This window comes from Crinia signifera, chromosome 1 (genome assembly GCF_055691185.1).
Source record: "Crinia signifera chromosome 1, ASM5569118v1, whole genome shotgun sequence".
Classification (NCBI taxonomy): domain Eukaryota; kingdom Metazoa; phylum Chordata; class Amphibia; order Anura; family Myobatrachidae; genus Crinia; species Crinia signifera.
Genome location: NC_139217.1, coordinates 187,216,113 through 187,241,647, shown reverse-complemented (window position 1 = coordinate 187,241,647; position 25,535 = coordinate 187,216,113). Strand labels below are relative to the sequence as shown.

At 46.2% G+C, this 25,535-nt stretch overlaps 1 protein-coding gene and 1 non-coding gene across 2 annotated transcripts; both read right to left on the bottom strand.

Annotated features, from left to right (window-relative positions):
• Positions 1–2,776: 2,776 nt before the first annotated feature.
• Positions 2,777–8,143, bottom strand: H2AZ1 (H2A.Z variant histone 1). The gene is made up of 5 exons (XM_083179033.1): positions 7,994–8,143; positions 7,609–7,686; positions 6,929–7,042; positions 4,111–4,240; positions 2,777–3,071 (listed from the first exon to the last, which is right to left on the bottom strand). Exons 1-5 carry the CDS (start codon positions 7,994–7,996, stop codon positions 3,010–3,012), a joined length of 387 nt encoding a protein of 128 aa, XP_083035159.1. The 5' UTR covers positions 7,997–8,143; the 3' UTR covers positions 2,777–3,009.
• On the bottom strand, positions 4,401–4,483 carry LOC146045573 (small Cajal body-specific RNA 18). Its single transcript, XR_014465477.1, has one exon.
• Positions 8,144–25,535: the final 17,392 nt, after the last annotated feature.

The window sequence follows — 25,535 nt, the reverse complement described above, 5'->3', positions numbered from 1 at the left end:
TGTGTGTCTACCCCCCCTCACCCTCCCCTATCCCACCTGTCTGCATGCATAGTTGACAGGTGCTAGAGGCTTCCTGCATCTCTACCGCCTGTCAGGGCGCCCAGCGCTACCTGAAAGTGTGGATTCCGGTAGCGCTGACACACTGTGCATAGGCACAGGCCTATTGGCGGCAAGGTACCCCCACCCCTTCACGGGTTGCGATTCGTTAGAGGGGGGGGTCACGGCGGTGCTGCAGCTCACAGGTGAGCTGCCTGACCATGAGAAGCAGCAGTGGGACAGACTAGTAGCAGCACTGCAGGCTTGGTGATGACAGGATCAGGGGGCTAGAGTAGCTATCACCTGCACCATGAGTATAATTTGTGTGCAGTGCTGCCTGTCACCTGTGGCCCACCCCCTTGTTGTGTTGACCGGTGACAGCTGTTGAATGACAGCTGAGGCAGGGAGGAACAGTGGGTCGGTATCCAGCACAGCAGCAGAGGTGAAGGGCCCCACAGCTGGTAGGAGTGAGTGGTTGTAGTTGGTACTGTACTTTCAACTGACCCAGAAGTGTGAAGAGGCAGGAGACTGCCTGATACACTCTGCTCCGGGTTGGTGTCCCTCCAGTCACCACCACTGCTATACCTCTCCCTACCATTGCCATGCACCCACCAGGGGTACACCCAGAATTTTACACTTCTGCCGCTGGACTGCTGCCAAACTATTCTCCCTGGCACCCGCCTGGGGTGCAGTTGGCTCTCATCCCTGCGCAATTGGACCTTTTCCTCCCTCTCAGTGTGGCTAGTCAGAATGACAGTAGCTGGTTCCTCCTAAGGAAGTTTTCTACCCACATGCTGTCAGCCAGAAGAAAGGAGATTTGTGTCCAAGCCCCCTGCCAAGTTGATTTATACTTGCCCTGGCTGTCTTATGTCCTCACCTTTCATCCCTCGCTAGAATGAGGGAGGGGGGGGGGGGGGGGGGAGCAACAATGTGGTGCCTATGAGTGGGCTGACATTTAAGTCAGGCCCTGTGTAATCCCTGGCAAGGAGCATGTACTTTAGCAAAGCGGCACTTGTGGAATATGTGATTAGCATTATGGTGTGTGGCATAGTGTGAAATGGAAATTACGGTGTGTGGTATAATGTGGATGTCAGCATTCAGGATACTTGCCCTGGACTCCTGTGATAGGAGACACTTCCTTTTCAAGATTTCAGCCTATAAACCCTTTTAAGATTGTGGCCGCCATTACAGGGAGTCCGTCCCCCACGATTCCCCCAAGCAGGGAGCTGCTTCAGGACACCCCCGGGTCTGTGAAGGAGGTTAAGCACTGTGCAGAGGGAGCAGACACGTCACTCTGCACTCAGAGAGCTGACAGGACACACTCCTGTCAGCTTCTGCTGTGCTCTGTGTGAACTTCTTGTAGAACACTAAAACCTGCCTAACTAGTGAAATTTAAAGAACAGAAAAAGCAAAAAAAAAAAGCTATTCTACTCCAAAAACTGCTGCAGCCCACAGCACCCACTCTGGTGGGCACCTAAAATGTACTGAGGAACTCGAGCCTGCTCTCAAAAGTTGTCAGCATAGGTGCCTTGCTCATGCAGACCCTCCTACATCCCATGGTTGAGCTGTGTCGCCAGGATGGACGAAAGAAATCCCCGCATGCGTGCGAATGGATGTTCAGCATAAACATCCATTTGCAGCTTGCATGCAGGGATGAAGGCATTCAATGGTCACCAACCAAGTGATTTCTACAGTGCTCACAGATCTGAGACACCTCTCTGGTGTCTTGCATCTACAAGCTCCCTGTGTGGGAAGCAGGCGGGCAGCTAACATCCGCTGCCCGCCCCCCACACCAGGCTATTTGCATGGGAATGCCCATGAAATGCTGGGTGTTCCCATGTGCTCTGCTAGGTACGAGCGGGATGGCGAACAGGCAGTTTGCCGTGCCCACTCACAAGGCATATGCACATACTATAAAAGCTTAAATCAGAAGTACTCCCATTATTCCAGGTGGAAGTCTGGTCTGGTGGAAGCTGCAGCGAGGGGGTGGTTAAGGAAGCAGACTCCGATAAAAGGGACAGTGCCAGGTAAAGGGGTAGTAGCAGAAGTCCTGATAGAATCTGACAACCTCACAGCAGGGCTTGGTGGAATACAGTGGCAGCAGAGAGCAGCACTCGTCTCAAGGAGCATCACTAAAAACAGCAACCAGCTCTTGGAGCCTTCTCCTGGCAGCCATGAGCCAGCTGCTGTCACAGGAGGCTGACCAGCCAGCATTCCCTGCCCCACAGGAGAACAGGTTGCAGTAGGCACCAGTGGAGTCAGCAAAGTATGAGGAGTGCAGGAAGCAGGAGACCCGGCATGAAGGCAGCAGGGGTCCTGGTATGCAAGCCATGGGGATCAAGTGGCTGGTACCCGGAAAACAGATCGGGTGCTCAGACCTCACATGCAGCGGTGAATAGCAGGAGCTTAGTGGAAACAAGTCTTCTCTGCATGCTGATTAGGCCATGTCCCCACCAGCTGGAGTTTTGTAATAGCCACAGTGCTCTCATACAGCTAGGTGAGTGGTCCACCGCTCTGCCCGGCTGTTACCGCAAACGTACCCTGTCCTGACCAGATCCTGCTTCCTCCCCCCAAAAAACTGATCACCAGGAAGCAGGTTGCTGTGGCAGAGTTTCGAGCCATGTGCTACATCTTGTAACTTTGTGGAAACATGTTATGACACAGAAATACAAACCCAAATCTAAATATTGGCACAATATAATTTAGCAAAATGAAGCTATACAAAAATAAACCATGAGAATATTGTTGTTTGTAACTTTATTCAATAGATTACCTAAAAATAACAAAACCATTACAAAAATCAATGCATACAAGTATAGACAATTTAAAAAACCTTAAAAACCTAACTGACCATGCAAATCTGGCTTCTTTGAAGCCAAAACTTTATTGGTTACAGTTAGATTCCAGCTGTCTTGTAACACCAATGACAAGTAAATCTCAAGTCCATAACCATGTTACTAAGGAATTGTAGTTCTAAACTGTTTTCTGTTGTCCTTTCTTGCCAATGAGAGATTTGTGAATGTGAGGAATGACACCTGAAACAAGATTAGATTTTTAGAACACCATGAGCACGTTATCATACACATTTAACTTATTTGAATCATTTTACTCTTCAAACACATCTATTAACACTGCAGGCACTCTAGTTAGCAAGCACATTCATTTCTACCCAAATCTCAGATCCAAACTGGCATTTGGAACACTGGTCCAGAGGTTGGGCTTCCCCCACTGACGCAAGACCGGAGCTGGGTCGGATGACCCGGCATACCCATTCAAACTACGCTCTACCCAGATCCTGCCTATGTTCTACCCTGGTCAGGACCTGGGTAGAAGTCCTGCGTAAAGAGACACAGATTAACCACTTTTACACGGCTGCTGACCTGGGTCCACAAAGGGAAAAAAACACAGGTTTTTGCAGTGGTTTAAAAGGGGGAATAAATAAGGCAGAAATACTAATTTATGCATAATTAAGTTACTTTTGCTATTTAGCCATTTGCTCTGACATTATTGTCCTTTAGGAGAGCAAGTCATTGCTTGCCACAGCACCAACATTCTCCTGCTATTCATGTAAAAGCTGACTTTACATGATGCCATCTCAGAATGGCAAAGAAAAATCCTTTAAAGTAGATATTTTTTATTTAGGGACAGCAAACTATACGCAGCTGTCCCTGAAAAAGCAGAATGTTTCAATGCTGTCAAATATTCAGAATACCAGCAAGCACTTGTTTACAAGAGCAATGACCATTAAGTGAAAAAATGGTTTGAACATTAAGTACCAAATAGGCACTAAAATAAAGTGTTAACTTGAACTATTAAGTTAACATTCAGTCTGATAGATGAAGTCAATTACAGTTACACATTCCCAGTGAAGCTGGATGCAAGCAGATGCATCGTACCAAATCATTCCCTATGAAAGAATGCTGAAGCATCAGTGCGATTCCCAAACAATCCATGAGATTATGTTTTTGGGATGGTAAATCTTTTCTACAAATGATCATGTATTTAGCTAAAAAGCTACTACCCGTTTACTACGTATTACTACCCAGCAAATAAGTACTTGAACTATTAACTTACCGCCACCAGCAATTGTAGCTTTAATAAGGGCATCCAACTCTTCATCACCTCTGATGGCAAGCTGCAAGTGGCGTGGTGATATACGCTTGACCTTCAGATCTTTAGATGCATTGCCTGCCAATTCAAGAACCTAAAAAAAAAAAAAAAAAAAAAAAAAAAAGGCATTTCAAATCTGTAACATCTGACTGTAGTAAGGTATTGACAGGTAAATTCACAAGCCTATCACAAGTTAAATGTCAACAGGGCCTTTCTAGTAAATTTGAGCATTTCTAGTTTACATCCTTAAATACTGGTCTCAGAAGCATGTACAGCACATTTTCTATCATTGTTCTTATGAACTAAGATTGCGCAGTGGGCTAGTCATCACGGACCAGTTCTCAGTTTTACAAGCTCTGTTGTTCAGACAACATGTCAGGCAAGGCACCTCACAAAGGGTTGGGGTCATTTGGTCTACAGCATGATGGGCGACAGTCATTAGGTCGACATAGGAAAAAGGTCGACATGGTTATAGGTCGAAAGGTCGTTAGTTTGACAATGTCTAGGTCGACAGTCCAAAGGTCGAACTAAGGACCTTCCGACCTAGAACCACATCGACCTAACGACCGCACCCCCTCACAAGCCCTATTTTAGTAGCAAGCAAACACACTACAAACACATTATGGCTCATGTGGACCTCACCACAAACACTGTACAAAGTGGCCATTACACAAATCTTTCATGCAATAGCATTACTGTATGCTCAGTAATAACTAGAGACAGGATTATATGCATTTGCATATGCATTTGCATATTTTGCCCATTCTCACTGGTTATTGCATATTTTACCAAAAATCTAGTGATGGTGCATATTTTAGGCCCTGCCCCCTTCCCACCCGCGAGTCACAGCACTGCTTTGCCCTGCTGCTGGCCAGGTAGTGCTAGAGTGTGCAGGTTGGGGCAATATGTGCGCAGTGTGGGGAACCTTGGATGTACGATATGTCTGACACTGCTCTAGGCTGCCGATTCATGTTGATAAAAGTCAGTTGGGGCGGATGCCATTACGAAGCTTCTGAACCTTTGCCTGCTCCTGGCCTGGGACTTTACACCAAGAGACAGACTTCTGCAGCAGAGGAGGCGGGCAGAAGGGTTGTGACATCATGCGGCTCGGAGGAAATGCCGTGTCAGTGAGTATGCGGCGCAGGGAGGAAGCCCTCCACTGCGCTGCCCTCACACGGTATGCTGACATTTGATCCATCAGCACTGGAGATGAGGGTCCGTGTAGTTGATGCCAGAAGAGCCTAGGATGCTGGAGTATGCTGTAGCAGCCAGGAAGAAAAAAAATCCTGTGTACAGCACTAGACATCTGCAGATGCTGTGGGCCTATTTTTGAGGTTTATTTGCAACTAATTTTATGCTGATTTTTAAATAAATAAGTTAAAAATTACTCTTTTATTATTTAATGTAGCATATTTTAACACTTTTCATGCATATTTTAAGTATTTTACATGCATATTTCAAGCTTTTTATGTTGCATATAATCCTGTCTCTAGTAATTACAATGCTAAAAGCCCATATACACTGAGCTGAAACCAGAAAGTTTGAGATGCTTTTAGCTCAAAGCTGCTCAGTGTGTATGGCCCAACAATGATCTTTATCAAATAGTTAATGGAAAAGCTTCGAGAGGACCGTGAAAGCCCCCATCCCTTCGTGAGATATGGGAACTATTCATGCAATTCTGATGCATTGCATGAAAAGTGTCATATTGTATGTCTTTCCTGCAATTGCGATGCATGCTCCAGTGCACCTAGCATTGTAGTCACAGATAAGACAGGATGCCATGAATATGTACTGCAGCCCTTGTATCTGACACATTGTATGCAAAAGGACACCATACAATGTATCATATGATCCAGCCACACAGGAACTGCTATGTGAGTTGTGGGGTATTGCATGTAAAGTACCTCACAATAGTGGATTGGGGGCATTTTACACTTCAGTTATCAATCATATCAAGCAATTGCAGAGCAGTCTGCACCACCTGAAGACCTGCTGCAAAGTAAAAGTGCATCCTAAGTTGGCTGCCACCTAGTCACAGGGTTACTTATATGTTAGTTGGGCGCCCACTATAGTTAGTACGCTCATACCCCCACTACCTATGTCCGCATGGAGTTTATCTTATATAGTGGCGAGTGCAGCGAGCCAGAAGCATGGCAAACCCCACGAGGGGATGCGCAAAACTAAGCAAATAGCTTAGTGGGCGCCCAACTAACATAAGTACCATCACAGGTGACCAAAACATAAGAAGTTTAACTAGCTAACAGTAAGCATATTTGAAGCGTAACATACTTTGGTGGTAGTTTGGCAGTCTAGAAACAAAGCATTTGTGATACAGCATTTTATACCAGGGCCGCCAGGATCTGGGTGGGCACCAGCAAGTACCCCTATCAAATTGAAGGCGGTCTATGGGAAGGCACACTTTTCTTGCAGCTGCGGATGCCACCTTTTCAGAGGATGAAGTGGGCATTGGCGGACGTAGATTGGAGTTTTGATTAACCCTTATTGACGCATTGATGTGAAATGTGCAAGATATCTGCTAAAAATGCCAGTCAGACTGTTCTTTTCTGGTGCAATGTTTAAGAAAACTTAAATGAATTGACTCCCGATCATTTACCAGCAATAACTAAAGTGGCTCATACTTCGACTGTGGCATTTTTAGCAGATATTTTGACCATCTCACAGCAACATTGGCACTCAAAGCGTTGAGAATCTTTATACCAACCATTTCATACCCTACACTGAATCAAATTGTCAAACATTACAATAGTGACATGTTCAGTACCTCAGCAGTAAGATACTCCAGGATAGCTGCTGTGTACACTGCAGCTGTTCCACCAACACGACCATGACTTGTAGTTCTGTTCTTCATAAGCCGATGGATACGACCCACTGGAAACTAGAAACATTTAGAGAAGACCATGTTATGCTTGAGTAGATAAACCTCAAAACTCCAAATCAGTACTAAGGAACTAGTGCAGGGGGCATGCTTACATAGCTGCTGCAGAGGCTGTCACAACGCATAACCCAAGTCATTATAACCAGACTCAGCCCAATATTTAAGAAACTTTGAAGCCATATGTAGCAAGACAAGTTTGTGATGACTACAGTTCACTAGCAGTGGAACTACCAAAACCAGGAGGTAGCCATTTGCCAGGATGCCACATGATTTTAAATACCAATGATCAGAAAAATAGGGTCACAGTGAATGAGTAAGAGCTCAGGGAACCCCAATTAAATAAAAATTCAGGTGCAAGAGACTCAGAAGAACATTCCCTGTTACTGCAGCAGAAGAATACAGCTACAAAATATGCAGAGCTATTAAGCCCTAAGGAAAGTGAGCGCTGAATGTATGCATGAAGGGAGGGGGAGGAGGGAAGGGAGGGGGTGGGTGAGGAGACCAATAGAATACGGCTCAAACCATTAACACCCTTCACTGATATTTTATTTGTCCCATCTCCTTACCTGAAGTCCAGCTCTGGATGATCGGGTAACAGAAGATGCCTTGGACTTGCCAGAGTCTTTGCCAGCCTTTCCTCCAGCCTGGTGAGGAGAAGCAGAATGAGTGACCGGGCAGAGGACATCGGTGGTTACAGTACAGGGAGCAATCACTTCCAAATTAAGTCCGATTATTAAATGAAACCCCGCCGGCCGCGGCGAGCACGGAGAGCCCATAGAACGGATTAGGGCTCAGCAGGTGCCGGCTACACCCGCAGCTTCCCGGGGCTCTTACGTGCGGCCACACACGGCACAGCAGTGACGGCGGCGTGATAACAAGGACCCCCCTCATCAGCGCGGCAGTGCGCCATTTACACCCTACATCCCGCACAGCACCCGCGCACACACTCACCATGATGAATACACGCTCACACCTCGGTCCGACACGAACGGCAGAAACACGGTGAAAAAGCACGCGCCACTACGGCCACTATTTATAAGGACCTGGTAACATCCGGGCACTGGCGCTTGAAAACGGACCAATAGCGTGTGGCCACTGAACCTGGAGGCGGAGATTGAATAGAACAAGGGAGAATGGGCGGGGCTAACCTCAGCCCTCATTCGCCGATGTGGGGTTGTTCATGTTTTTAAAGCGCGAAACGTGTTGGCGCCGGGCGGCGTCACTGGCACAGTAAAATAACAATAGCGCCATCCTCCTCAGTGCCACTGCCAGCCCAGTGGTGCTACTAGCAGGCGAGGTGATGAGCGCGACGTACCCTGATGTTATCGGCGGCTGTTCCCAATTACAGAGCGTCTGCTGAAGCCGTTTGGAAATCGCTATGAACAAAGCCTTCCAGCTATCTCTTCGTCCACCAATGGGAGGAACCCTGGAATGGCCATAGGAAATCAGTGGTTCCTAATGATCGATGCAATTATATTTCAATGGAGCTGCTTATTCAGTTCAGTTCTGTGTAGGAGGGTGGTCGTGGCAGCTGCACGTGCCTGCAAGCACATCATCGATGGTTAAAATCATAAATAAATGGTCAAAAAGCGATGGCATGTAACTTGTGGTACCAACATAGAACAAAGCACTGCGCCGTCCCTCCTATGGCCATACGTACTTAGTAAAACCATAAAATTAATGTCATTTCTCTTTTTTTCCTGATCCTTATTAAGCTCAATTGTGCTCCCCAGCTCTGTATGATAGTCCTGTATGTGTCCATAAATAAATAAAATAAACTTTTCTTCCTGATATCAACCAGTATCATAAGGAGCTTCTTTATAAAATAATATTTGCTGGATATCTCCAAAAGCACCCCCAATATTGTGTATCACCAGTACTATTTTTCCAGAAAAATAAGTCCAGGGATAGGGATAGGGATTCACATCGGAAGCCCACCATCAAATGATGGCTGAGCTTCCGCCATCAAATCTTTTGATGCGATAGTCACTGACCATTGCATCACACATGCGCAACCATCTTCAGCCCAGCCACGCATGTGTAGAAGCACTGCAGTGTGGCTGGCTGGTGGTGGGACCATCGGAACACCATAGAATGTTTCCCATTCAATGGCGGAAAGCATCTGAATGCAGCCTTCGAATGGTAAAAACACTACCATTGTAAAAAAAACATTTATGGTAGTGAAACATAGCGATGCCACCCCTAGTCCAGGAACTCCAGATCTGGGGGGGGGGGGGGGCATTGTGTATCACCCCACTGACCCATGGAGGTACTGCTGCAAATATAAGTTTCTATGGCGGTTGTGAAGCTGTCATATTTACCAAGCTCTGGAATTTAGATGGTGTTAACTAGTTATGGCTTATGGGTAACACGCTGGGGTTCAGAGCTCAAGTCTGGAATGATTTCCGCTATAACATACCTCACAACTGTCCTGATTTTCACGGTACATTCCTGTTTTTGGTACTGTCTAGTCGAGATCGACCATCAATGATTTTAAATCATCGAAGGTTTATGGGTGATGTTGAATACTTTTGCCATCGATGTGGGAGAACCAGTGTTTCTTTATTTTTTTTTCTACAGTGCCGGGACCCGAAGCATAGCTCCGCACCCCCAACACCCGGAAGCCCTGCCCCCATGTTCTGATTGGCCCACGGGCCATTCAGTCAAAGATAATGGATGATCTTATAGTTAAAACTATCACATAGTTTATGACTATCAATGGCCTGTTGCAGTATTGCCATTGGTTGCAACCATCAATGGCGACTGCACCGATGGCCATCCCTACCATCTAGCAGTCCCACCCACAGCAGAGTCCTGTGGTGGTGTGTGTGTGTGTGTGGGGGGGGGGGGGGGGTTCGGGGGCAGCTGTGAGTCCTCCTGTCACTCACTGCTCTGCTTAGCATCTATTCACTGGGGGCATGCCAGCAGCTCACAGAGCACTGACCATGCCTCCATATACCCCTTTTCCACTGGCATAAATATCCTGGTTTTGTGCACATCACGCAGTCACCTCCCGCTGACCACCTCCTGCTTTCTGGCCGTTGGTTACCTGCCCGCCCGCCGCTAACTACCCGCTGACCCTCCTGCCCGCTGCTGACTGACTGCCCACCAACCAGTGCCTGTCCACTTCCCTGCTTTTCTGGGTTTCCAGTTTCAGTGGAAATGGTTTGAAACTGGGATAACAGGGACATGCTAGTGAAGACCGCCAATATCCTGAGTATGATCTGGGACTTTGGTGGAAAAGGGATAATAGTGATGGAAAACAGGAGCGTGGTTCGCGGCAACCCCAGTAAGGACCCACCCCCTTCAGCAGAAACCACATTGATGAAACCACGGTCATGGCTCATATTTCATTGACTGTGCGTCCCTTATTACATTGTATACATTTTGCATGCTATCAGTCTTGCATTTATTTGTACCACACCACACACTGATTTTTACCAGATAAGATTCTTATTTTATATGCAGTTTATCATGTGTTACATTTAACAATGCCTTCAAATTAATAGTCACTGCATATTTAAGCCATTAAATAATATAGCTGGTAGTGGGGCAATTGGTTTATACAATTGCTTGTGCTTACATGCTTAAATCTATCAATTGTATATTGTTTATGTGTTATTATTAAATGGCTTAACAGATGTGATTATTATCTAATTTACCTGGATACATAATTTCATATACAGCATGTAAATATTTGTAATATATTAGTATATTTAGTTTTGGCAAATCTATTATACATTACAGTGGCACACGCGGGGGGGGGGGGGGGGGGGGGGTTCTGAGTACCCAGAAATCCCCCCCCCCCCAGGAGTCTAAGGGTCCTAGGCTGAAAGCCGGGGGTCCCCTATTTCCATGGGTACAAGAATTTAAAAAAACGCCCCTTGGGAACCGGAGATATTTGCCTTCAAAGCAGTGGTCCCCATCCAAACCTGTTAATTGCTCTTCCCAGTCAGGTATCTCAGGTTCTGTCTAACTTACAGTTTTTCTGAGTATATTTTCCAAAAGCTGGGACTCTCCCCCTTTGATGGACACTAGTAGCTTGTCTCTACTGTTCCCAGAACCAGAGATATCAGCCTACCAGCAGCTGGTTACTGCTCCAGCTCCACACACCTGGTATGCAGTTTTATATTCTCGTTGGCAGATTGCTCTGCCTCCTGAACTCTGATCCCCTAGACCCCATTACTATTTGGTAGGTGGGATTCTCTTGTTTTTAATTCCATTAAAAGCGAAGAAATCTATTTCCGGGAAATGAAGATATCTGCAGTCAAGCAAGCTGTCCTCCCACCAGAAAATGATGAATAATAAACCCACTCCACTATACACCCCTCCTCTGCGTATTAAACACCCTCTACCACCCTGGAAGTTATGTATCAGGGCCCCTTCATTCAGCCCAATGCCCCCTTTTCCCACCCCATCTCCCACCATCTGTGCAGAAATTACTGATCCAGGGCCTTCATGCTGAGCGGTTGATATAATACCCCCTACCACCCGCGGGACATCAAAGCCTCCCCCACCCCTACCGCTGGAGGATCGGTAGGGGCCCCAATACATTGCTATGCCCAGGGGTCTACACTGCTGTTGACACCCCTGTATATATATATATATATATATATATATATATATATATATGTATATATATATATATATATAATTTATTTATATACATTTGGTCTATCTAAAATACTTTAACTGACCCGGCATATACTGGGTCACCTATACCACTTTTACACCAGAATACCGGATAGGACCCGGGAAATCGAACACAGGAAATTGCCAGGGCATGCCCTGCCTCAGACCCCATTTACACTGCACTTCAATCCAGGTTATTCCCGGGTAAGGCCCTTTCACACTGAAAACGGATCAGCCCTGTCTTTCCTTGCTGGTGTCATTAAAAATGGACCTTTGGGCTGTTTGAGATGAGGTCACAAGAAAGGGAAAAGGGAGGGGGTGGGTTCTGCTCCCAGCATTGCAGCAAAGATGGCAGACGGAGTAGCTGTGTTGCAGTTGCAGACATGATGGTGCAGATCAGGTTTGGGGTCAGCCAAAGTGGAACACACTGCGTGACAGCCAGTGTGTGCTGCAGCAGATGAGGCTGTAAACACAGTGTGGAGTGTGCTTGCAGCACAGAGCGTGTTAACGCTGCTGCTGCGCTGCTACATGCGCCCTGTGCGGTCTCCAGCAGATTACTTCATCTGCCAGAGCTGCAGAAGCACCAATCAGCTCTTTGCGCCCCTCTACCCACCAAATAACCCGGATAATGGCCATTTACACCACCCTGAGCCCCGGATAAGCCCCGTGTCCGACCCTGAACATTTGCCGGGTCAGATTCCCGGGGAACAGTACCCGTGTTATTTTTTTTAAGCCCATTTACACCATGCCCTGCCCCGGACTGGAGCGGCAATATCCCGGGTCCAAACTCTGGTGTAAAAGGGGTATTAGGTGTCCATCATCGTGCTTTGCTCGGCCCCTCTGGAAACCCCCTTCTGAAAATCCTGCATTTGCCCCTGAATTATTTTGTATTACTGAATCTGCGTGTAGCCTTTGGATGCATGTATCAATTTACAAAAGCAATTCAGTGACTCTGGGGTCCAGTTTAAAAAAAAAATAATATTAGTAGATTATTGACAATTCTATGTACCAGAGGCAGATTTAGACCTTATGGGGCCCTAGGCAATATACCGTTTTGGGGCCCTCCTCAAACAATCCATAGCACTATGTATTTGCTGCTGATTGCAGGTGGCAGCGATAGAGTACCTTGGGGCATGCGCAGTCTAACGATAAGTGCTCAGCTGCATGAACATCCGCATTATGTAAACATCTCGATCGGGCTCTAGGACCTTTGAAAGTAGGCTATCAAAGTAACCTGTGTTACATTTATAGTAAACTGACTGCCCATATAGAGTGGATGAAACCATTTTGTGTATCCAAATATTTTTTTAGCCAATCAAAGAACATCAAAAGGACTTTGGAAGTGTGGGCAGGTCAGTGTGATGTCAGGAAAGAAAGAAGTAATAATGCCATTGTATAAGCAGGGCCATCTTAATGTATGGGCTTACTAGGCAGCTGGCCAAGAGCCCCACAATTCGAGCAGGAGTTTGCTGGTGCCTCCAAAGTTTTGCATGAGGCTGGTAGAAATTGCTGTTTTGATTGTGAATTACACAAAATCAGAGCTGCTGGCAGTGGCATAACTTGAAATTGTGTACCTTCCCAGCCAAAAATCTCACTGGCACCCCCCCCCCCCCTTCGAAGGGGTTGTTGCTCATTGCTAGGGGTTACAATTACATGCTTGTTGCCAGGGGTTTCGGCTGGAGGTTAGGTGGAGATTCGACTGCAAGATGGTGTGGTACAGGCTGCCTCCCACCTCCTTCCTTCTTCCCCTGCTCGCCTGCCTCTGGCAAGCCAGCAGGAGATAGAAACCAGTCACATGCTAGGGCTTCCACCTCCTTCCTGCCTCCCCATATCGCTAGTTCCTTGCTCTTAACTCACCTGCAGTGTTGTCCAGGCTCACATCCGCCCTGCCTCCAGAAGATAACAAGCAGGGACAGAGCTGCCGGGAGGATCAAGGCAGAGCTCTTCAGAATGTGGCTGCCAGTACCTGCTGCTTATACAGCTTCAGCGGCTGAGCAGGAAATAGCTTCAGCCACAGCACCTGAATGAGCTTAGCTGTGGGCAGCAGAGGCAGAGCACACGCAACGGCTGGTCTCCTGCTCCCAGACTCTGGCCATCCATGCTGCGCAAACTCAGCAGCTCCTGCCGACTTAGCCATGCTGCAGATCAACATGGCTTTCTCATATTCGGCTGCTGTTTAGGTACCTGGCTGCAATTTAACAGTTACCAATAAAACCTGCCTCCGGCTCCCACAGGTCACTGCACCATGTCCCTGCACCCCTGTGGTTCTGGCTCCCCCCGCCATCGCTAGGGCTTCGGAGCCCTAGTTATGCCACTGGCTGCTGGGAAACATTCTCTACCAGACTGCAGCCAAGCAGTTAATGGCTGTAAGCATGCTAATTGCTGGCTAGCTGATGGCAAATGGAGAGACACTGTGGGAAGTTATGATTTTTTTTTTAAACTTAAGCAGAGGGCCCAGTGCATTGCTTTGCCTAGGGCCCACAATGTCATTAAGGCAGCCCTGTGTATAGGGCATTGGTACTACCTCATCTAGGGTACTGTGTTCAGTTCTGGAGGCCATATCTCCAGAAGGATATAAATACATTAGAGACTGTATGAAGAAGGGCAACTAAAATGATGCATGGCCTACATCACAAAACCTACCCAGCAAGACTAAAAAAGTTCAATATGTATAGTTTAGAGCAGAGAAGGGAAAGGGGGGACATGATAGAAACTTTCCAATATATCAAGGGTTTTAACAAGGTACAGGAGGGAAACATTCACAGAAAGAGGAGCAATAGAACACGTGTGTCAGGAATCACAGTGTGTGTCCACATCCACATCTCTTACCTGCACACTGGTGTGCCTTGCATTGCAGATCTGTGAGTGGCGCTGTCCTCGGGTGTAGTCCATGGTGGGATGTCTCTTGCAGTCTCCATGGGCTTGGTCGTCGTCCCACGCCGATTCCACGCTGATTTCCTGTTGCATGGCTGACGCCATGACACCAGCTGGCAGTTTTGCTCCAATGTGCTAGCTGACCTCTGACCTGTGCACTCGATCACATGCTGAAGGTGTGCACAGGTACTTCCCAGGGGGCACGGGGGATATAAGTCAGGCCCCCATCACTATTTAATGACCTTTTCTGTTCCCTGTGTTACTCTCCAGAGTTAGCGTCCAAGGCTCCCAGGCTTCAAGGATATTTTTCCCGGTAATACCGGTGCACCTGTGCTGATGCTAGTAAACCACCATGTTAGCTCTGCCTGCCAGACACTCTGCTGTTTACCACCATCAGCTCCCGAGTAGTAGTCTGTGCGTGCCAGGTCTCTGCTAGCAGGCATCACCATCGGCTCCTAAGCTGCATCACCATCGTCGGTACTTATTTCCTAGCACGGCGCCCATCGCATAGATTGTATGCCTTACTTAAGGCATACAATCAATACAATTGAAACGATTGTTTAATTGTATGGATCTCATCTTATGCATCTCATGGATGTTGTGCATCCATAAGATGCATAAGATCCATGAGATCCATAAGATGCTATAAGATAAAAATCGTGAGCCCCCAATAACCATTGTTAACGCCACCAGCACTATCAATGCCAACCCGAAGCGTGGCGAGTGCAGCGAGCCCGCGAGGGGCGGGCGGTACGCGTCCTCCGACCTTTTCATACCCCCACTATCCACGTTGGCGTGGAGTTGATTTTACATAGCCGAGCCCGAAGCGTGACGAGCACAGCGAGCCCCGCGAGGGGACGCGGACTACTTCACATGTATTCCGCGTCCCCTCGCCACGCTTCCCCCCACGATAGTGGGGGTATGAAAAGGTCGGAGAACGCGTACCGCCGCCCCTCGCGGGCTCGCCACGCTTCGGGTTGGCGTCAATAGTGGAGTGGCGTTAACAATGGGGGGGCCATTTCACCCATGAGGGGGGGTTAGCAATTAAAATTGGGGTTTTGGGGGCTTTTTACATTGGAATAAATGTTAAATTGGGTCTCAGGGACCATTTCACATTGATTTCAATGTAAAAATCTCATCGATTGCGTCGATTGTATCATCGCATGCATATTATGCCGCACAAACACATAAGATGCATGCAATGCTTGAGATATCAGCCCCACACATACAATCTAGATCGTGGGCGCCGTGCTAGGAAATAAGTACCCCATCGTCTTCTAAGCTGCATCACCAGTGGCTTCTAAGCGGTATCATCCTCGGCTCCTAAGCTGCATCACCATCAGCTCCTAAGCCGCATCATCATTGGTTCCCAGGCTGCATTACCATATTACCTTTGTCTACATTATCATCAATGGTGACTTCGGTCAGACCAGGGCCAAATAAAGCAGCCAGTATTTACTCTGCACAGAAATAAAATAAAATAACTCAAATGTAACTCTCTTTGCACATGTTACATCTGCCCCACCTGCAGTGCACATGGTTTGGTCAATTAAAGAAGGAGTTTGCTTTTGCAAACCAACCAGAATCACCCCCTGGATCCCTTACTTAAGTAAGAAAAATAAATCATAGTTTCCTCATATCCAATTGTAAAGCGCAGCAGAATATGCTGCGCTATATAAGAAACTGTAAATAAATAAATATCGGCCATCTAGCAATTAGTTTGCTTACAGCCAATGTGCGGGATGCTCTAAAGCAAAAATGCAGTAAAAACCCTGTTATCGCGTTTTTTACCGCATTCTTGTGCATGGAGGGGGGGGGGGTACCCCATAGAAGCCTACGGGCTTCTCTTCATGACCCTCCCCCCCTCACCTGTATCTGGGAAGCCTCCTGATGTGCTGCTCGGACCAGTGACCTCCTCCCTAGCCCCGTACTTCCCCTTCCAGGTGCAGGGAGAAGGAGGAGAGCCCTGCAGCAACAGCCGGCACAGCAGGAGGTAGAAGAGAGCCACTGTGGACACTCTGTCAAGTCGACGGCTGCTTTGCGTAGGGCAGCAAGAGCTTCCCGTTGTGATAATAATCGCATATGTTAGTGCATATTCGATTATTATCCATGCGGTAGCCAGCGATGTGCAGTGAAGTGGGCCGTCTGATGATTCCCCCAATAACTGTTTGGCTGCAGGCCGGTAGAGAATGTTTCCCGTCAGCTCTGATTTTGTGTAATTCACAATCAAAGCAACCGGGCAGCCATCTCTGCTAGACTCATAAGAAACTCCAGAGGCACCAGCAAACCCCTGCTCGGAGGCCTGTAGAATTGTAGAATTGTTTTTAGGCCAAAAGGTTGCACCAATGTAGATGGAAGACTATGCACAGCGACACAAATGGGTGGCAAAATCAATGGACTGATATTGCACACTTATACCCCTTTCAGACAGAAAAATCCCAAAAACCCAGGTATTTCCCGGATACAAAAACCCGGGTACAACTAGACAGCAAGGGGCTGACCCCCTTTCACACAGGAGCAAAAACCCGGGTATTTCCCGTGTCGACCCCTTTCACACAGAAGCCGGATTTTTCCTGCAAAACTCTGTGTGTCATAAGAAAAGGACAGTTTTAAAGGCACACAGAGATGAGGTCATGAAAAGTGGGAGGTGTCTGCTCACTGCATTGCATTAAAAATGGCTGACAAGTTGCAGAACACCCTCTCTATTAACCTAAATACTATGACACAGTAGAAGTACAAGGACACATTGGTTGTATGTTTGAAAGAACTTGTTTTATTTTTCACAAAATATGTTTTATGCAGTTCACTTTAAATATAAAATGTTTTCAAATATAAATCTTTAGTGGTCATAAATACCCTTTCAACACTGAAACAACATTGAACTATTGCAACACGAGGTAGAATATGTATTTAGCATAGGTCTACTATCAGTGGTGGGTGAATAGGTTGTGCTGCCATCCAAGCTGGTATTGTATAGGGGAGACACACACCTAGTCTGACTGTCCAGCAGCCACACATTTTCATCCGGCACTGTATATATAGATAAAAACTTGTATTTGCAATTTTTGGTACCTGTAGGGCACAGGTCTTCAACCTGTGGCCCTTCAGATGTTGTGGAACTACATGTCCCCGCATGCCCTGAGTTTTTTTTGCCATCCTACTATAGGAAAAAATGTGGCAATGCATGGTGGGACATGTAGTTTCACAACATCTGGAGGGTCACAGGTTGAAGACCTGTGCTGTAGGGCAATTCGAAACACTCTGGCTCCTGCCGGGCAGTGAAAACCCGCACGGCCAGGAATCTGTGCCGCACACAGCAGTTTACAATGATGGGATCCGGCTGAAACCAGGCGGCCTGGGTGAATGGTCACATCTGTGCCCATTATTAACTACGGTGTGTGGCACGGCTTCCTGGCCGTGCGGGGTTTCGCCATCCGACAGGAGTCGGAGTATGTGAAATAGCCCTTAGTACACCCCAAAAAAATATAAATATATAAATATAAGCCCCAAACAGGGATTTTTTTTATTGCCTTAAAGATAAAGAAGAAGGCATACTGTGTACACATTATAGATTATGTTCAGCCACATATCTAGAGTATACTCTATTTGTACACATTTAAATAAAAAAAAGTTTGAGAACTTTGATTCAGCTCCAAACTGAAGAACCAAATGAACTTTTTTCAGGCTCATAAACTAAAGAACCACAATACTCTACTGTGTACATTAAAATGGAACACAGCATTTAACGGGCCTTGTAAGTGCCACTTTTTAAGCAAGAAAAATTGAACGAGCCCAGAAAAAATATAAAAAGAACAACCATATAGCAACATTACTACAAATGCCTGTAGGCAGTGCTGATTACAGTGCTAACCGGAGTGTTATGATTAGTGCCATTCACTGAATCATCGGCATAATTTTTCACATTGCTATATTGCCTACTATATCCTGTGCCATTGACAGTATCATGCACTGTCTCCTGTGGACTGGTATTGGCATGTGGCCTACTTGGCTGTGTGGCATGTGAAAAATTATTGGCCATGTTTTCAGTATAACTACGCCCTTGGCCCTGCACAGTAGTTTGGCTTGAATTTGAAGGCATAAATGTATGGCCTCTGTGTGGAGGATTACAATAATCACCCTCAGCGTACGGACTACACAGCTTGTAAGGGTGCGGATTCTGTAATGTAGACACCATATTGGTAAGGAAGGTCATCTGTGCATCTCGATTTTCACGCGCTATGCGTTCGTGCAGACCCACCAACTGTGTGAGAAAGGAATCTTGCAACTGTCTCTCGTTGTCAAAGAAGCGCTGCAGTCGGGCATCCTCTTGAGTTTGAAATTCAAGATTGGACTCTCGGAGATGATCTACCAGGATTCTTGACATTGAGCGCGTAGCAAGCTCCATCTTTGACGGGTTTTTCTTCCTTGCAGGTACATCAAATACTAAAAATAAAGGAAAAATCATTACAATCCAATAGCGCCATGCCAGTGTATATATAGAGAGAGAGAGAGAGAGAGAGAGAGAGAGAGAGAGAGAGAGAGAGAGAGAGAGACACTACTACTACTGGTTCCCACAATACCCCTCTCCAGGGCACACGTGTGCTGTAGTAGTGGGTGCGGAGTTGTTACCTGTGTTACAGTGGGACTACAGGTCCCAGCAAGCCTGCAACACATGCTGATACTTGGGAGAACCACAGGTACCAGCATGTGTGGCATTAAAGGCCTGCTGATACCTATAGCCCCCTGTACATCTATTAAAATAGATACACAAACAATACTTGAAAAACTTACTGTTACGACGCAACGTTGGGGTCTCAGTCTGTGCAGGAGTGGGTGTCCCAGATGGAGTAATGGTGCTGGCTCCACTGTCCTCAACCTCAGCCTCTATTGGATCAATTGTGTCCTCCATGGCAGCAATAGGATCAGGGATGCTGTTGTCTATGCTGTCTTCCAACTCCATTATAGGTGGGCAAGATGGGCTGCATTCTGGAGTTATGCTCCGTGATGAAGCTGCACTGGATGATGATATGGCAACAGGGTTCACCAGGGCAGAATTGCCAAAGACCTCGTTACATTGGTCGAAGTAAACCCATTCTATCCTCCCAGCACCACTTTTCCTCCTGTTGTTGTCACAAACTTTGTTGTAGTACCTGCGCAGAGCTTTTAGTTTGTTGACCACCTGTTGCTGGGTACGCACAATGCCCCTTGAAGTGAGGACCTTGGCAATATTGGTGTAGACTACAGCGTCCTTCACTGTGCCAGTAATCTGTTTGCGGATTTCTTCCTCCCCTCTGACATTGAGCAGCTCACGGATCTCCTCATCTTTCCAATGCGCCATGGCCATTTACTGCTGCGCTGCACGCCTCTGCCACGTGCGCTCAGCCAATCAGGGAAGCTGTAAAGATCAGCCAATCACGCAGCGCCATGCTGCACAGCCAATCAGCATGATTTTTCAATAGTCGGGAGAAAAACACGGGTCGGGCCCTTTCACACAGCCGCAAACACGTGTCTGACACGGGAAAATCCCAGGTAAATACCTGGGTCGAAGTCCCGGAACTTTAGACCCGTGTTGACCCTTTCAGACAGAAGAAAAACCCGTGTCGACACGGCAAGAGCAGGGAAATTACCGGGTCTTTTTTTCTGTCTGAAAGGGGTATTAGTACACTCTTCTTTTAATAAAAAAAGGACAGCACCCCTGGACTGATATGGCAGATATTAGCAGCACCCAATGAATTATATGGTACATTTGGCTCACTCCTGGAATTATACATAACACATGGCGGCACTCCTGGAATTATACAGCATACATGGCAGCGTGCTGTATAATTTCAAGGGTGCCCATGTGTGCTGTATCAGTCCAGTGGGGCAGACACCTGGACTGATATGGTACACATGGGGCACCTCATGAATTATATGGTACACTTGGCTCACTACTGGAATTATACATGACACATGGTGGCACTCCTGAAATTATACAGCGGACATGGCAGTGTGCTGTATAATTTCAGGAGTGCCCCATGTGTGCTGTATCAGTCCAGGTGGCTGCACCTCTGGACTGATATGGTACACATGGGGCACCCCTGGAATTATACATGACACATGACATAAAAAAGAAGGGAGGTATGTAGAGTGTAGGTAGTTTGGAATGCCACCCATTTGCTACAGATTCTGGCGCTTAAGTAGGAGAAAATGTATCATCAATTAGGAAAAGGATGGATATAGTATCTCAATCAACTGCTGCTGCAGGTGTTTGTATGAACTGGCTTGAACTCACAATAGAAAGACACAAGATTCTGGGATTAATGATGTAACGTGCAGAGAGAGTTAGATTTGGGTGCGGTTTGGGTACTTGTTTACTAGCACGGCGCCTGCGATTTTGATTGTATCCATCGGGTCCAAAAAAATCGCGTCCATCGCATGCAACCAAATCGCATGTGATGCGATCGACGCGATCAATGCGATTTTTTCATCGGAATCAATGTAAAATGGTCCCTGAGACCTCGATTTTACATTGGGCCCAATGTTAAATGCCCCCCAGACCCCAATTTTTATTGTATACCCACCCTGATGGGTCAAATGCCCCCCCATTGTTAACGCCACCCCACGATGAACGCCAACCCGAAGCATAGCGAGCGGAGCGAGCCCGCGAGGGGTGGCGGTACGTGTCCTCCGACCTTTTCATACCCTCACTATCAACGTCGGTGTGGAGTTGATTTTATATAGTGTGGCGATCGTAGCGAGCCACCGAGCCCGAAGCGTGGTGAGCGCATTACTTCACAGGTGTTACGCGTCTCCTCGCGGGGCTCGCTGCGCTCGCCACGCTTCGGGCTCGGTGGCTCTCTGAGCTCGCCACACTATATAAAATCAACTCGGCGCCGACGTGGATAGTGGGGGTATGAAAAGGTCGGAGGACGCGTACCCCCGCCCCTCACGGACTCGCTGCACTCACCGCGCTTCAGGTTGGCGTTCATCGTGGGGTGGCGTTAACAATGGGGGGGGGGGGGGATTTCACATGTAAAATACCCATAAGGGTGGGTATACAATGAAAAATCGGGTCCATTGGCCCATTTAACATTGTTCCCTATGTAAAATCGCGTCCATCGCATCGGACACATCGCATGCCTTAACTTATGACATGCGATGGACGCAATTTTTTTATTGTCGGGGAAAATGCTAAAAATAGCCCTGAAATCGCGTGGGTCGCTTCCATCGCATACCTTAAGTTAAGGTATGCGATCACCTGCGATGGGCGCCATGCTAGGAAACAAGTACCGGGGTTTGTACTTCAAACTGATATCTATATTGCAGTGTAAAAATAAAGTAGCCAGTATTTACCCAGCACAGAAACAATAAAACACCCACATCTAACTCTCTCTGCACGTTACATCAGCCTCTGCCGAGGGCCGGCTCTGATCAAAACAAAACTAGTTTCAGGGAGATTATAGTTGGTAGTAGAATTCTGCACAGTGCCCCATTGAGGGGGCGTGTCATGCTCCACCCAATAGGCGTTTCTAGCTCCATATATGGAAAGATTGAGAAAATAGATTGTGAACGTGGCACCTAGACGTGTGGGTGTGTACGGCTACATCTGAGAGGAATCTTGTAAAATGACTTATATACAAATGTAGATGAGCCCCAATGCAGTTAGTAAGAAATACTGTACTCTTGGTAAATGCTGCCAAATGGTGCTGATGATTCAATGTAACTGTATATATCTCTCATTCCTTTTTTCACAAAAATAAATAACAGTGTAATGTGGGCTAGGTGACATGAGGGAGATTGCTAGACTAATGAGGGAGCAAGGGAGATTGCTGCTATTTCACGGAGTCTCCTGCAGAATGCAGGAGGGTAGGCAGCTAGGGATCAAATCAACATTTATTTTCACACTTGTTCTCTGCTTACAGCTACTACTGTAGTCGTGAAATACAATATTATTCAATGACCAACAAAGTGTTACTATAAAGAGAGGAATTTCTACTTCTCTTTTCGGTTTTTTTTTGTTTTTTCCCTTTTTTTCCCTGTTTTAGTTTAGTTCATATTTATTTTTATTACTATTTTTATTTTTATGAAAAGTATTTTATGTATACACAGAATGGATATATGAAATATAATCTCCTTATTTGTGTAATCAATAATCCATATTTGAGGAATCGTTGACTTATTTACCGATCTATTCATTACTGTACTTTACCAGTGTCTATGTACACTCCCCCCATAAATATATATATGGCTGGAGTGGGTAGTCTATATAGATTGACCTATCTTTATGCTAAACATCGTTATTTGGAACCTATTAGATGAAATTGATGTACTGTCATATCTCGCTCTATTTATAAAGTGACTAAGTGATGTCTTAATATGTCTTGTTCTTTTTTTTAAATAAATGTTATATGTTATGTGTTAAATGTGAAACTCCCCATCACGAATGGACTGATTGGTGATTCAGATAATAAATAGTATGTCTGCGGTATATATCTCCTATAAAACGGAGAATACACCCACCTGCCGAGACTGCAATGAAATACAAACAGATCCTGTTACCGTGGTAACCACGGGATTACAGGAGAATAAACACTGCGTACAAAGGGTGGTTACGTGTGCCGTGCTATAGCCGTGATGACGCGACCGGAAATGACGCGGCGCTGTCTAGCTGGGAGTAACGCGGCAATAAGGACCAAACTGAAACAGAGGCTTGACGCGCATGGCGGGCGCATGCGCAGATCACGACAATCCACCATAAAAGGCGGAAGTCACCTAACAGTACTATTCCACTCCTGAGGAAGCCGCTGACACGGTTATCGAGGCGGAGAAACGCGTAGAGGATAAAGGGGACATCTTCTTGGCTACAATCAGACACCAGCTTACTGTTCTTTGATATGACCATAGGACTGCACCAACGGTCGGAGACAAGCATCGTGGTTTCTACTAAAGCCTGAAGGAAACACCCCATCCCTGCCTCAATACTGGTGACAAACCTAAGTATACCATATATATTTTCTTTTGCATATGCATAACAAAAATTAATCCTCAAGCTGAAATCAATCTAAACTTTGGATATATAACTAACAAAACGCTTGCATGCATGCAGTAAACTACTAACCAGTTTTGGTTGAGATGGGAATGGACTAACAATTCCATATGTGTTGTGAGTCTTGTTTGTCTATTGTGGCCATGAAATTGTATAATTTTTAAATATATATTTTTTAATAAATTACATTTATATTCAACACAGCGCTGTACCATATTCCTTTTTAATTATTGGCAAGGCATGACATTTTCTTTTGCATATATGATACTTATTGACAATATTACAGTATATTATGTAGAAATAGGGTAACTGGATTTTAGTTATTAACACTGTGAATTCAAATCTGTTTGAGATGTGTGCTAAGCGATTTAGCCTAGGTGATTTCCCTTGAACTTCCCGGTGTGTAGATCCCCCATACAGATACTGATGTGTGCTAAGCGATCTGTGCCAACCATGCACTTGTAGGCGAGCTATATAGATTTTGCCTGCATGCACTAAAGATGTGATCTGGCAATGGCGGTGTACAGATGGAGAGATTTGTGCTTAATTTCTAAGCGATCTAGAAAGATCACGTAGAAAATAGGCAAAAATCGACCCTTGTGTATGCCCCTTTTCCTTGGGGGTGATTATACATACTTGTTACCACAAGGTGTGATTTAAACTAGGGGCCTGATCCTGGCTCAATCGCAAAAGCAAACTCCTTGTTTAATAGACAAAACCATGTGCACTGCAGGTGGGGCAGATGTAACATATGCAGAGAGAGTTACATTTGGGTGGGGTGTGTTCAAACTGAAATCTAAATTGCAGTGTAAAAATAAAGCAGCCAGTATTTACCCTGCACAGAAACAAAATAACTCACCCAAAATGTAACTCTCTCTGCACGTGTTACATCTGCCCCACCTGAGAATAGTGGGATTTATTTTCCCAGTGCAGGGAGATCTGACATTTTGGGTGACATTTAATAGGATGCGATTTTTAGTAACATTTTGAAATTGAACCTTATCGCACTTTTTAAAATCGCATTATTTGCATCAAATTCGCATATTTAATGAGGTGCATATTCCAAGCAAAAACGCGCAATAACGTGCGATTTTTAGGCATGAAAATGTGCGATTTTTAGGCATGAAAATGTGCGAATTTGAGGAAATGTGTAAATTTGTGTTAAAATTTTATTTTTTTAAATTGGCGTGAGTTCCCCCTCCTGAGCATAACCAGCCCCAGGCTCATTGAGCCAGACCTGTTTCCAAAAATACGGGGGACAAAAAGCATAGGGGTCCCCCGTATTTCTGAAACCAGACCCGGACTCTTGGACCTGTCATGCCACAGCCGGGGGGACACTTTTTGCATAAGGTCCCCCGGCCGTAACATGAGCACCGTGGCTAGTCAGCGCTACAGAAGCTGGTATCTGCACCAGAGAAAGCCGGCTCATCCCGCTGTCAGTGCGGGGTGAGCTGGCTCTGCAGAAGGGCGGACAGCGCTGGACCCTGGTGCGGTCAGTATGTTGGTGTAAAAGTGAGGTGTGTGTGTAAAAAAGTTATACTTTTCTGTGTGTGTCTCTTTTATTTTAACATTCTTTTTACAGGTGGACTTCAAGTCCCAGCGGATGAAGCCGGGGTGGGGGGGTGGGGGGGGGAGGGGTGGCTTTTATTGGGGGGGGTCCCCACTCCCCCAGATACCCTGTCCAAGGCTACGGTGCTCATGTTTTTAAGACAGGACCATGCACAGATCTCAATGATCTGTGCAGGGTTCTGGCCAATTTGCCTGTCAGAACCTGGTCTGTGTATGTGGCGATTTTTTAGACACATTTTCCCGAATTCGCATCTCATTAAATATGCGAATTGTATACTTTTCAATGGGAAAACATCTGGATGCAAGTTCCGGCGCAGCTAAAAATCGCACTTTCGGAATGTGCGATTTTGCCATTTTCGCATCTCATTAAATATACAAATTCGGGGAAAA